The 13,515-nt window shown below is 52.2% G+C and overlaps 1 protein-coding gene across 16 annotated transcripts in view; it reads right to left on the bottom strand.

The window, feature by feature from the left end:
• The window catches only part of XG (Xg glycoprotein (Xg blood group)), a 56,629-nt gene extending 45,972 nt beyond the window's left edge, over nucleotides 1–10,657 (bottom strand). For 3 of the 16 annotated variants that reach the window (XM_066357697.1, XM_066357698.1, XM_066357696.1), the window contains exon 1: nucleotides 10,260–10,634. Coding sequence is in view for 13 of the 16 variants with exons in the window: in XM_066357698.1 (XP_066213795.1) it covers nucleotides 10,260–10,320 (61 nt within the window). In the remaining 3 variants the exon portion in view is untranslated. Of the gene's footprint in view, nucleotides 1–10,259 lie in introns of all 16 variants that reach the window. The other 13 variants (XM_066357689.1, XM_066357693.1, XM_066357690.1 and 10 more) reach the window with 10 other exon arrangements.
• Between the last annotated feature and the right edge of the window lie 2,858 nt (nucleotides 10,658–13,515).

Here is a 13,515-nt window from a genome sequence, read left to right as displayed (position 1 = left end):
CGGGTCCTCACACGGCTGTCCCTCTGTGTGTGTCTGTGTGTCCTCCCCGGGTCCTCACACGGCCGTCCCTCTGTGTGTGTCTGTGTCTCCTCCCCGGGTCCTCACACGGCCGTCCCTCTGTGTGTGTCTGTGTCTCCTCCCCGGGTCCTCACATGGCCGTCCCTCTGTGTGTGTCTGTGTCTCCTCTCTGGGTCCTTACACGGCCGTCCCTCTGTGTGTGTCCGTGTCCCCTCCCCGGGTCCTCACACGGCCGTCCCTCTGTGTGTGTCTGTGTCTCCTCCCCGGGTCCTCACACGGCCGTCCCTCTGTGTGTGTCTGTGTCTCCTCCCCGGGTCCTCACACGGCCGTCCCTCTGTGTGTGTGTCTGTGTCTCCTCCCCGGGTCCTCACACGGCCGTCCCTCTGTGTGTGTGTCTGTGTCCCCTCCCCGGGTCCTCACACGGCCGTCCCTCTGTGTGTGTCTGTGTCCTCACCTCCCCGGGTCCTCACACGGCCGTCCCTCTGTGTGTGTCTGTGTCCTCACCTCCCTGGGTCCTCACACGGCCGTCCCTCTGTGTGTGTCTGTGTCTCCTCCCCGGGTCCTCACACGGCCGTCCCTCTGTGTGTGTGTCTGTATCTCCTCCCCGGGTCCTCACACGGCCGTCCCTCTGTGTGTGTGTCTGTGTCTCCTCCCCGGGTCCTCACACGGCTGTCCCTCTGTGTGTGTCTGTGTGTCCTCCCCGGGTCCTCACACGGCCGTCCCTCTGTGTGTGTCTGTGTGTCCTCCCCGGGTCCTCACACGGCCGTCCCTCTGTGTGTGTCTGTGTGTCCTCCCCGGGTCCTCACACGGCCGTCCCTCTGTGTGTGTGTCTGTGTCTCCTCCCCGGGTCCTCACACGGCCGTCCCTCTGTGTGTGTCTGTCTGTGTCTCCTCCCCGGGTCCTCACACGGCCGTCCCTCTGTGTGTGTTTGTGTCTTCACCTCCTCTTCTTATAAGGACCCCCGTCCTGTGGGGTCAGGACCCTCCCTAGTGACCTCATGTTACCTGAATCCTCTCTTTATAGCCCCGTCTCCTAATACAGCCCTATTCTGGGGTTCTGGGGGTTCCAAAGCCAACATATGAATAAGTCGGGGGTTGGATGGAACATAGCTCCACCTATAACAGACTTAAACGCAGGGAAGTTGCTCCACCCCCCACTGAGGCCCTGGTCCCACAGCCGAGTGGAGCAGAGAGAAGGGGCGGCCACCCCAGCCCCAGGGCGAGCGTGAGAAGAAACAGCTCTTTGGCCTTGAAGACAGGTCACTCACAGTCTGCAGCGTCCACCCCCACGCCACTTGGGCGGCGCCTCTCGGACCCATAAACACAGGCAGGCTAGAGGCGGTTCCGGCAGGTCTGGGTGGGGCCGCCCGCCTTCCTCCGCAGCTCTCAGAGGGGGTGGGTGCCCCGGGGCTGGCAGGCCACCTTGGAGGGTCACCGGACAAACAGGAATGCCGTCCAGTTGCCCAAACCACCTCTCCCCCTTCCCCAGAGTCCAGAAGGAGGTCTTCATGCCCAAGAGAATCACAGCTTTGCCGATGATGGGAAGGGGGGGCGATGTAAGACCTTCCCTGCTCTTGAACCTCTCACAGCAGTGGTCCCCAACCTTTCTTGGGCCATGGACCGGTTTAACGTCAGAAAATAGATATTTTCACAGACTGGCCTTTAGGGTGGGACGGATAAATATATCACGTGACCAAGACAAGCGTCAAGAGTGAGTCTTTGGCCTGACCTGTGGTGGCGCAGTGGATAAAGTGTCGACCTGGAAATGCTGAGGTCGCCGGTTCGAAACCCTGGGCTTGCCTGGTCAAGGCACATATGGGAGTTGATGCTTCCTGCTCCTCCCCCCCTTCCCTCTCTCTGTCTCTCCTCTCTCTCCTCTCTCTCTCTCTCTCTCTCTCTCTCTGTCTCTCCCTCTCCTCTCTAAAATGAATAAATAAAAAAATTTAAAAAAAAGAGTGAGTCTTACACGGATGTAGCAGAGGGAATCTGGTCATTTTTTAAAAATAAAACATCATTCAGACTTCAATATCAATAAAACGGAAATAATGTAAGTTATTTATTCTTTCGCTGCGGACCGGTACCCAATGGCCCACAGACCGGTACCGGTACCCAATGGCCCGGGGGTTGGGGACCACTACCCTGCAGGACTGGCCTCTGGGACAGTTGAAGTGGGAAGGTGAAGACATCCCACAGGGTGAACTGTAAGGGTCACGGCAGCTGCAGGAGGGGTGTCCCCGCTGTTCGGTCAAACCCGACTCGCGCTGTCCCCGTGAAGGCGAGGACGTCCCTAGGAGTCACAGCTACAGCCGGGCGACCGTACATCAGTTGATCACGGCTGCCGTGGGCGGGCGTGGTCACGTCTGCTGAAGGCCTTTGACGCCAGGACCGGGGGCCTTCCCAGAGGATTCTGACTCAGGGTGGGAAGGTCACCTCGTGACTCAGTTTCTAGGCTGACCGACAGGTTTCAGAGTTTTCAGCCCCAGAATCTTAGGAAGCCAGTTTCTGAGACTGAATTTCAGTGTGCAATAGATAAATAGATAGATAGATAAATAATAGATACATAGAGAGATAGATAGGTAAATACATAGATAGATATAGAGATAGATACATAGATAAATACATAGAATGATAGATAGATAGATACATAGTTAGATACATAGGTTGATAGATACATAGGTAGATAAATAGATCGATAGATGATTTATAAATACACACACAGATAGGTAGATAGATAGATTGGTAGATGATTCATAGATACATACACACATAGGTAGGTAGATGGACAGATCGATAAACAGTAGATAATAAACAGATCAATAGATGATAGATAGATACATACATAGATAGATACATAGACAGATACATAGGTAGATAGATACATAGGTAGATATATAGATAGATAAATACATAGAATGATAGATACATAGATACATAGATAGATAGATATATAGGTAGATAAATAGATCATTAGATGATTTATAGATACATACACACATAGGTAGATAGATAAATCGATAGATGATTGATAGATACATATACACATAGGTAGGTAGATGGACAGATTGATAAACAGTAGATAAACAGATCAATAGATAATAGATACATACATACATAGGTAGATAGATACATAGATAGATACATAGGTAGATAAATAGATCGATAGATGATTAATAGATACATACACACACAGGTAGATAGATAAATAGATTGATAGATGATTAATAGATACATACACACATAGGTAGGTAGATGGACAGATCGATAGACGATAGATAAATAAACAGATCAATAGATGATAGGTACATACATAGGTAGATAGATAGATAGATAATTGATAGATGAAAGATACAGAATGATAGATAAATAGATGATGGACACACAGATCACAGACAGACAGACAGACAGATAGACAGAGGAGACAGAGTCTCTGATGGTCAAGCAGCCTCCCACTGTGATTGGCATCCAGGAGGCTCATCTGAGGGTCAGTCACAAGGACGATCACTCACACGTCCTCACAGGGTCACCCAGGGTTCCCCTCCCATCTCCCCGGGGCCCCACCGACCTGCCGAATGTGGTTCCCCGGGAACTGGGGTCCCCACCCGGGTGACCTCTGCATAGCAAGCCTTGACAATCCTCACCCTACGTAACCGGGCAGCTCCAGCCGCACACGGATGAGCCAGGTGACCAGAAGCTGGTGAAAGGACCCATTTTGGGGACGACGTCTACTCCTGTCCATCAGCGACATCCGAGGATGGCTGAGGGCCCCCAAGAAAAAGGAGGGAAATGGAAACAGGCCCCCCCCCGAGGGACGTGGCGTGAGGCCAGCGTGGGGTGTTTGCCCCAGAGCCCGGAGCGGTCTGGCCAACTGCCCCGGACATGGACGGACGCCTCTACACACCACCCCTGTCCAAACCCACACAGCCCCGGCCGAACGCAGCAAACACCAGACGCACCGTGGCCGAACAGAAACTACGCTTGACCCTGAATAACCTCGGGGCAGGGGACGCTGACCCGGACACGCACACATAACCCTCAAACGCCCCCACGCTGATCTCCTGACAGCCTCCCACTGGCTGCTCACATAAACAGCCCGGGAACGGGCATGTCGTACGCTGTCCTGTGTTCTCACAGAGGAAAGAAGAAACAGTAAGAACGTATAAAGCGGCGGTTCTCAACCTGTGGGTCGCGACCCCGGCGGGGTCGCCTAAAGCCATCGGAAAATACATAACGCCTATCAGGTATTTACATTCCGAATCATAACTGTAGCAAAATGACAGTGATGAAGTAGCCACCAAAATTATTGTTTGGTTTGGGGTCCCCGCCACATGAGGAACTGTATCACGGGGTCACGGCATTAGAAAGGTTGAGAACCGCTGGTATAAAGAGACGAGCCCAATGGTGGCTGTCGGAATGATTCCGCCCCGGCGTGGACCCGGGCTGCTGCAGAAATGGCCGCCCTCAGAAACATTATGTGTCAGTATAAGTCCCCGCAACATGAGGAACTGTATCACGGGGTCACGGTATTAGAAAGGTTGAGAACCGCTGGTATAAAGAGATGTGCCCAATGGTGGCTGTGAGAATGATTCCGCCCCGGTGTGGACCCGGGCTGCTGCAGAACTGGCCGCCAACAGAAACATTATGTGTCAGTGTAAAATAGAAGAAAGCCAAAAAAAAAACCCCTAAAAAAACAAACAAACAAAAAAAACAAACAGAAAAAAAAATAGAAAGAAAAACAAATAGAAAGAAAAAAACCTCAAACCAAAAGACACGACAAACGACATCACGATGATCAGTTTATATATCATCGATTTGAAAGTCTCTACGCAGAAAAGCAGCCGTGTACACACATGTCCCGACGGCTACACACATCTGGTGACTGGACAGAATGAAGCAAGCCCCATGTGTTTTGGGGAATCTTTTTTATTTTTTCCGATCTCCGTGTCTCCTTTTATTATCTCAGTGGTTCTCAACCTGTGGGCTGCGACCCCGGCGGGGTCGCCTAAAGCCATCGGAAAATACATAATGCCTATCAGGTATTTACATTCCGAATCATAACTGTAGCAAAATTACAGTGATGAAGTAGCCACCAAAATTATTGTTTGGTTTGGGGTCCCCGCCACACGAGGAACTGTATGGCGGGGTCACGGCATTAGAAAGGTTGAGAACCGCTGGTATAAAGAGATGTGCCCAATGGTGGCTGTGGGAATGATTCCGCCCCGGTGTGGACCCGGGCTGCTGCAGAACTGGCCTGCCCTCAGAAACATTATGTGTCAGTGTAAAATAGAAGAAAGCCAAAAAAAAAAAAACCCTAAAAAAACAAACAAACAAAAAAAACAAACAGAAAAAATAATAGAAAGAAAAACAAATAGAAAGAAAAAAAACCCCAAACCAAAAGACACAACAAACGACATCACAATGATCAGTTTATATATCATCGATTTGAAAGTCTCTACGCAGAAAAGCAGCCGTGTACACACGTGTCCCGACGGCTACACACGTCTGGTGACTGGACAGAATGAAGCAAGCCCCATGTGTTTTGGGGAATCTTTTTTTTTATTTTCCGATCTCCGTGTCTCCTTTTATTATCTCAGCGGTTCTCAACCTGTGGGCTGCGACCCCGGCGGGGTCGCCTAAAGCCATCGGAAAATACATAATGCCTATCAGGTATTTACATTCCGAATCATAACTGTAGCAAAGTGACAGTGATGAAGTAGCCACCAAAATTATTGTTTGGTTTGGGGTCCCCGCCACATGAGGAACTGTATCACGGGGTCACGGCATTAGAAAGGTTGAGAACCGCTGGTATAAAGAGATGTGCCCAATGGTGGCTGTCGGAATGATTCCGCCCCGGCGTGGACCCGGGCTGCTGCAGAAATGGCCGCCCTCAGAAACATTATGTGTCAGTATAAGTCCCCGCAACATGAGGAACTGTATCACGGGGTCACGGCATTAGAAAGGTTGAGAACCGCTGGTATAAAGAGTCATGCCCAGCGGTGGCTGTGGGAATGATTCCGCCCCAGTGTGGACCTGGGCTGCTGCAGAACTGGCCGCCAACAGAAACATTATGTGTCAGTGTAAAATAGAAGAAAGCCAAAAAAAAAAACAACCAAAAAACAAAAAACAAACAGAAAAAAAAATAGAAAGAAAAACAAATAGAAAGAAAAAAACCTCAAACCAAAAGACACGACAAACGACATCACGATGATCAGTTTATATAATCGATTTGAAAGTCTCTACACAGAAAAGCAGCCGTGTACACACGTGTCCCGACGGCTACACACGTCTGGTGACTGGACAGAATGGAGCAAGCCCCAGGTGTTTTGGGGAATCTTTTTTATTTTTTTTTTCCGATCTCCGTGTCTCCTTTTATTATCTCAGCGGTTCTCAACCTGTGGGCTGCAACCCCAGCGGGGTCGCCTAAAGCCATCAGAAAATACATAATGCCTATCAGGTATTTACATTCCGAATCATAACTGTAGCAAAGTTACAGTGATGAAGTAGCCACCAAAATTATTGTTTGGTTTGGGGTCCCCGCCACATGAGGAACTGTATTGTGCGGGGTCACGGCATTAGAAAGGTTGAGAACCGCTGGTATAAAGAGATGTGCCCAATGGTGGCTGTCGGAATGATTCCGCCCCGGCGTGGACCCGGGCTGCTGCAGAACTGGCCGCCAACAGAAACATTATGTGTCAGTGTAAAATAGAAGAAAGCCAAAAAAAAAAACAACCAAAAAACAAAAAACAAACAGAAAAAAAAATAGAAAGAAAAACAAATAGAAAGAAAAAAACCCTCAAACCAAAAGACACGACAAACGACATCACGATGATCAGTTTATATCATCGATTTGAAAGTCTCTACGCAGAAAAGCAGCCATGTACACACGTGTCCCGACGGCTACACACATCTGGTGAGTGGAGAGAATGGAGCAAGCCCCATGTGTTTTGGGGAATCTTTTTTTTTTTTTCCGATCTCCGTGTCTCCTTTTATTATCTCAGCGGTTCTCAACCTCTGGGCTGCGACCCCGGCGGGGTCGCCTAAAGCCATCGGAAAATACATAATGCCTATCAGGTATTTACATTCCGAATCATAACTGTAGCAAAGTTACAGTGATGAAGTAGCCACCAAAATTATTGTTTGGTTTGGGGTCCCCGCCACATGAGGAACTGTATTGTGCGGGGTCACGGCGTTAGAAAGGTTGAGAACCACTGTTTTATCTGCTTTTCAAAGACCTGATTCTGCGTCCTGTTCCCTCAAACCCCTTGCTGACCCGACAGCGAATCCTAGTTAAACCCAGAAGAAATAGAAAGACTCCCAACAGTCACCTCCGCGTCCATTAGAAAGCTGACCATCTTGTCATGTATTTATTTTTTTTTTTTGAAATTTTCTTTTGTTTTTAAATTTTACCGTTTCTCTTCCAATGATATTTTGCAGGTGATATTCATTGGTATCAGTTTTCCGTGTGTGGCGTGGTCACTAGACAATCACGTACTTTATATAACAGGGGTCGGGAACCTATGACTCGTGAGCCAGATGCGGCTCTTTTGATGGCTGCCTCTGGCACGCAGACAAATCTTTCATAAAAAGAAATAATGTTAAAAATAGAAAGCATTCTCATGGATTACAATCCATTCATTTCCTACCGCTCACGTTCATGGTTGCGGGTGGCTGGAGCCAATCACAGCTGTCCTCCGGGACAACACCACATTTTTATTGGATGATGCGTCACGTCCACGGGTCGTTGTATGGCTCTCACGGAATGACATTTTAAAATATGTGGCGTTCGTGGCTCTCTCAGCCACAAAGGTTCCCGACCTCTGTTATACAGTGTTGTTGGATTTCCCAGTGCCCAGTGGTCACCCTGCACAGTGATGACCGTATGACTGAGCCTGTTCCCTGTGCCGGACTTGACGTCCTGGGTGGGTTCCATGATTGCTCACCTGCACTGCTCCTATACACATGCTTTATTTTTATTCATTGATGTGCATGATTTACGCATTCGTCTTAAGGACGTACTTGATCATCGGAAGAATAATTTATGCTCTGTGAATTATATAACAGAAGTCTGTTTTCCTGGCCCCTTTGCAACCAACATGCCGTCACCTTGGCAGAATGTTTTGGGGACCTTGCCACCTCGCCCAAACCAATCGCTAGTGAGGGGTAGGGTGCTGGGGGCCATCTGCATATTTAACTCCTTCCCTGAGACCCAGAGCCTCCGCAGCCACGGGCCACACAACAGAACCCCACAGAGGTGCCTGATGGGGACCTCACCCACTTGGAAGGGGTGTCCTCTGGCCAATGAGAAAAAAAAAAAAAGAAAAAAAAAAACAAAAACAAACAAACAAAAAAAAAACCCCTTCGTGCCTCAGTTTACCCATTCATAACATGGCACGAAGCTATGCACCCCCACCTCAGGGCTGTGCGGGGATCCACCCGGGAGCCACCAACCGCCCGCGGTGTGTAGGAAGCCATCATTAAAAGACCGGAATGTGGCCTTGATTCCCACAAAGTAGGGGGGACGTGGTCCCATGCCCTCACGAAGGACGTGGCCAGCGGACGCACCCGGGAGCCCCCCACAGCTCAGTGACAGGGTGCGTGTGTACATGCCACCGTGGCGGGCTCAGGGAAGGTGCCAGCCGATGACCCGTAAAGGATGGTGCCCACGTTGAAGTGTGGAGGCTCAGGGTGCCCGCCTGCAGGGGTAGGGGGAAAGCCAGCAAGCCCGTTGTTCCCGGCAACGCACGAAACCCCAGCAAAAACCCCAGGACTGGTCGGCCCCTCCCCCCTTCCACTGGGGTAATGAGGCAAGCTGCCTTCTCACTTCCCCTTCTGTAAACTGGGGCTCCAGCCTCGGTCTGTGTTCCATCCATATCATAGCAGGGCCGGGGTGGAGATATTGGGGACAGACTCTGAACACCAGGGTCCCCGTGAGCACCTCTGTCCTCAAACAACTGACACTCTAACCCAGTGGTCCCCAACCTTTCTTACGCCACGGACCGGTTTCATGTCAGAACATATTTTCACGGACCCGGCCTTTAGGGTGGGACGGATCAATGGATCACATGACCGAGACAAGCGTCAAGAGTGAGTCTCGGACGGATGGAACAGAGGGAATCTGGACTTCTTTAAAAAAAATAAAACATCGTTCAGACTCCAATATCAATAAAACGGAAATAATGTCAGTTATTTATTCTTTCTCTGCGGACCGGTACCAAATGACCCCTGGACCGGTACCGGGGTTGGGGAACCACTGCCTCAGGCTTTCACATGCACGGAACGGGATCCACTTTGAACTCCTCCCCGGTGTCCCCTCTCCCTGTGCACCCCACCCCCACCCCGATGCCTTCTTCAGCAGTTAGCGTTTTACGAGGAGCGGGAGAGAAAAAGCGGCTTCATCGCACGGCCGTCTAAACCCTACAAAAACGACACGAGCGGCTTAGAGTCCCCAAACTAGGTCCCCACCCTCCCCAGCCACCCCAGAACCCGCACGTCTGTCTTTCCGTCTGTTCGCCCACCCCATCCGTCCGTCTGTCCGTCCAGGGAGAGACAGAACTGCCTGCCACCGGGGTGTGTAGCTCTCCAGGGCGTAAACAGCTCCCCGTGTTTTCAATCTGCAACCAGGAAGCCTGACTGACGAGGGCGGAAAAAATGTGCAACTCCGTGTGGCCCAAAGCAGCCAGCACCCCTCCCCCCCCACCCCCAGGGGGGGGCAAGCAAGGCGTCCACCGCCAAACCAGTCTGTGGTCTCCACAGCATCTGCACCGGACACAGCGGTCACAGCGGCGAATTCAGAAGTCCCAGCGTACTCCGTTCTGGTTCCAGAGTCCTCCCCACCCCCACCCCCACCCCGACACCCCTGCTCGGGAAGAGGCCGCTTCGGGAAGGCGGGAGGGAGACAGATACACCCCGATCCCAACCAGAAAACAACCAACATTGTTGGATTCTCGGTGCTAAGGGTCACGTCAGCCCACTTTCTATGTTTATAGTTGCAGCGTCTGGACACCTCTCTCTCTCTCTCTCTCTCTCTCTCTCTCTCTCTCACACACACACACACACACACACATACCCAGTCTCCATCCGCCACCCCGGCCAGCATCCAGCATTCTCAACATCTGCTTCCCCAGGCGGTCAGCGGCCAGCCACGGCTCCCCCTGCTCCTTTGAAAGGAGTTTTAAAAGCAGACAGACGGGCAGACCCTTCCCCCACACACGTCCCTCTCCACAAACAGCCCAGCATCTCTCTTACCCTGGGCGTGAATCGCAAAGCACAGGACGGTGACACACAGGAGTCCCCGCCAGCCTGCCATGGCTCGCTGGCACGCAGAGAGCAGAGGACCTCTGCGCTTCTCTCGCAGCAGAAGAAGGAAGAAGGGCCGTGTGGGGGTCAGCCACCCCTCCCGGGCGGGCGGGCGTGCCGTGTGGACTTCTCCTCTCCCAACCAACGCAGGGAAGGGGAGGAAGGGAGGGAGGAAGAGGATGTCTTCAAACAGAAACTAGGAGCCCGCTGACGATATTAAATGATCTCCGCGGGCAGGCAGCTCCCAAGCCCCAGAGCCGGGGACCCTGGGGACGAGTGCGTGTAGGCGCTGGCCAATGCTCGGGACAGAGGGGAGGCAGGCACGCCCCAAGGCAGCCATGGGCGTGCTGGGCTCCAGAAGGCGGCACGCCCTGTCGTCCGTGGCTCTGCTTGCTCTTTGTGGGCGGAGGAGGCACGGAGAGATAAAGGTGCCAACCCTGAGCTGAGGGCACACCCCGCCCACGGGGCTTCCCAGGAATCCTGCAGCAGCGTCGGGTGGGCACAACATTGTCGCCCAGACCTGAGCGTCCCTCTCCACGTCTGTGACCTCCGAGATCCTGAGCCCGGAGAGGCACCCCGTCCCCGACCTCGGGGACCCCGGGAGACATCAGCACACGGCGTGTGAAACAGCTGGGAGCGTGCCCCACACTCACTCACGCCACAGCAGCACACGGCATGTGAAACAGCTGGGAGCGTGCTCCACGCTCACTCATGCCCTCAACCTGCTGGTGGGAAGCCCACAGCTGGCTCTGGCTGTCAGCCGCTACGTTGAATGGGACAAAGATGGGACAAAGGAATCTGGTGGAGGAAACGCAGGTGACCGAGGTCTCTTCTGCCTTTGTCCAGACTGGGGGTGGGGGAGCGTGGACAGACGGGGTGACCCGTTGTGTCTGTGGTCCAGGGTTTTGTGACCAGGACAAGGTTCAGACTCACTTGGGTTTCGGTTTTCAGGAGACAAAGGAAACATCTGTTTCCTGACGTGATGACTGTTTGTCACAGGCGACCTCAAGTTCGTTGACTCGGTAGCTCTGCGGCAGTGACCGACGTTGTCCGGGACCCAGAGGGGGGCGCATGGCGTTTAGCTAACACAGGTGACCCTGTCACCACAAGAAGTGCATGGGAGGGTGAGCCCCCCCTCTCCAAGATTCGCTGAAATCCTGACTCGCAGGACCTCAGAGTGTCACTTAATTAGGAAACAGGGTCTGTGCAGACGGGATGAAGGGAGGGGTCTGAGAGGAGTCACCCTGGGTCAGGGGGGGGGCCCTGCAGGCACCCAGTGACAGGGACCTTAGAAGAGACGGAGGAGGAGACACAGACACTGAGGAGAAGCCACGTGGGGACGGAGGCAGAGACGGGAGGGAGGCGGCCACCAGCCCAGGGACGCCTGGAGCCCCAGGAGCTGGAGGGAGAGGCAGGGGGACCCTCCCTGGAGCCCCCAGAGGGAGCACAGCCCGGGACCCCTGCATCTAAGACGTTTGGTCACGAAGACAGAGAGAGGGTAGATTTATAAAGTTTTAAGTCTTTTGTTGCTTATGGCCATTCGTATGCTGACAACAGGACTTGAATACGGCTCCTTTTCTTTTATTTGAAACCAGGAAAAAAATGACAGCAGGAAGCAAACATCTCTCTCTCTCTCTCTCTCTTTCTACCCCAGAAATTACCGTCTCCACCCATCTGGCCCCCACAATGCTGGCTGTCCCGGGACCCTCCCCGTGTCCCCGATACAAATGCTGCCCTGAGTTCATCAGCACCACTGGTGCACGCTCACACACACATACACCCTTTTCTTTTCTTTTCTTTTCTTTTCTTTTCTTTTCTTTTCTTTTCTTTTCTTTTCTTTTCTTTTCTTTTCTTTTCTGTTATATATTTTCTCTTCCCTCCAAGCAGGAGCGGATCGTGGACGAAACTGCGCACTTTGGACAAAGGTTGGCAGGCGCCGAATCAGACTCTTCCCCCAGAGGGGGCTGCGGCGTCTCCCTGACACGGTGACCGTCCTGGAAAACAGGGGGGCACTGCCTGCCAAAGCCGTTCGAGGGACATGCACGGAGACCGGCTTTCCCGGCGGCCACACACAGAGGGGGCGGCGGCAAGAAGCAGAGAGGGGCGCCACCCTAAAAGATGGAAGTCACAACCGGGACTCCTGGCCACCCACCCGCAAAACGCAGGCACTCAGCGGAGGGTGTGACTGGAAATAAATAATTCACCGCTCCGGCTCGGCCCCAGACGTGGGGAAAACATTTTGTGCTCTCTCTCTCTCTCACTCTCTCTCTCTCTCTCTCTCTCGTTGACTTTCTTTCTTTTTTCTTTTTTTTTTTGTGTGTGTTTTTCTGAAGTTTGAAACGGGGAGGCAGTCAGACAGACTCCCGCCTGCGCCCGACCAGGATCCACCCGGCACGCCCACCAGGGGTTGATGCTCTGCCCATCTGGGGCGTCGCTCTGTTGCATCCAGAGCCATTCTAGGGCCTGAGGCAGAGGCCACAGAGCCATCCTCAGCGCCAGGCCAACTTTGCTCCAATGGAGCCTTGGCTGCAGGAGGGGAAGAGAGAGACAGAGAGGAAGGAGAGGGGGAGGGGTGGAGAAGCAGGTCACCGCGTATCCTGTGTGCCCTGGCCGGGAATCGAACCCGGGACTTATGCACGCCAGGCTGACGCTCTACCACTGAGCCAACCGGCCAGGGCCCTCGTTGACTTTCAAAGCCATTCTCTTCAAAAGCCAGAGGGGGATGACCATCGATTATTTAAGTCAGAAGCATTTCATACAAGCACCGGACTGTTCACAGGCTTCTATCTGCCATCTCCCTATAGTGAAAAAAAAAAAAAAAAAAAAAACCCAACTCAGGCTGGTGACTGAGCCCCAATTTTTATTTAGTTTTTGGCACCTAAGTTTCCATGACAGCGCCTGAGTCACCCACGAATACTGGCTCACTCATCCATCCAGCTTTCCGATCCAGCTTACAAACACCAGTTGTGGAAGAAATAACAAAGCCGAACTTCGCCGAAGGCTTTGGAACCGTCTGGTGCCACGTTGGGATAAGTGCCCAAGAAGATAGATAACAAAGAAGGAGAATCCGGGTATAGAAATCGTTTTTGAAACCCCCAGATTTAAAAAAAAAAAAGAGAGAGAGAGTTTACCTCGTATGTTATATTGGGGGGGGGTGATTGGATTTGTCAACAGGTGATTTGGGAATAAAGGGGTTATCCCACGC

Source organism: Saccopteryx leptura, chromosome X (genome assembly GCF_036850995.1).
Source record: "Saccopteryx leptura isolate mSacLep1 chromosome X, mSacLep1_pri_phased_curated, whole genome shotgun sequence".
In the NCBI taxonomy this organism is placed as follows: Eukaryota; Metazoa; Chordata; class Mammalia; order Chiroptera; family Emballonuridae; genus Saccopteryx; species Saccopteryx leptura.
The sequence above is the reverse complement of the archived record's forward strand: the minus strand, read 5'-3'. Positions and strand labels throughout refer to the sequence as shown.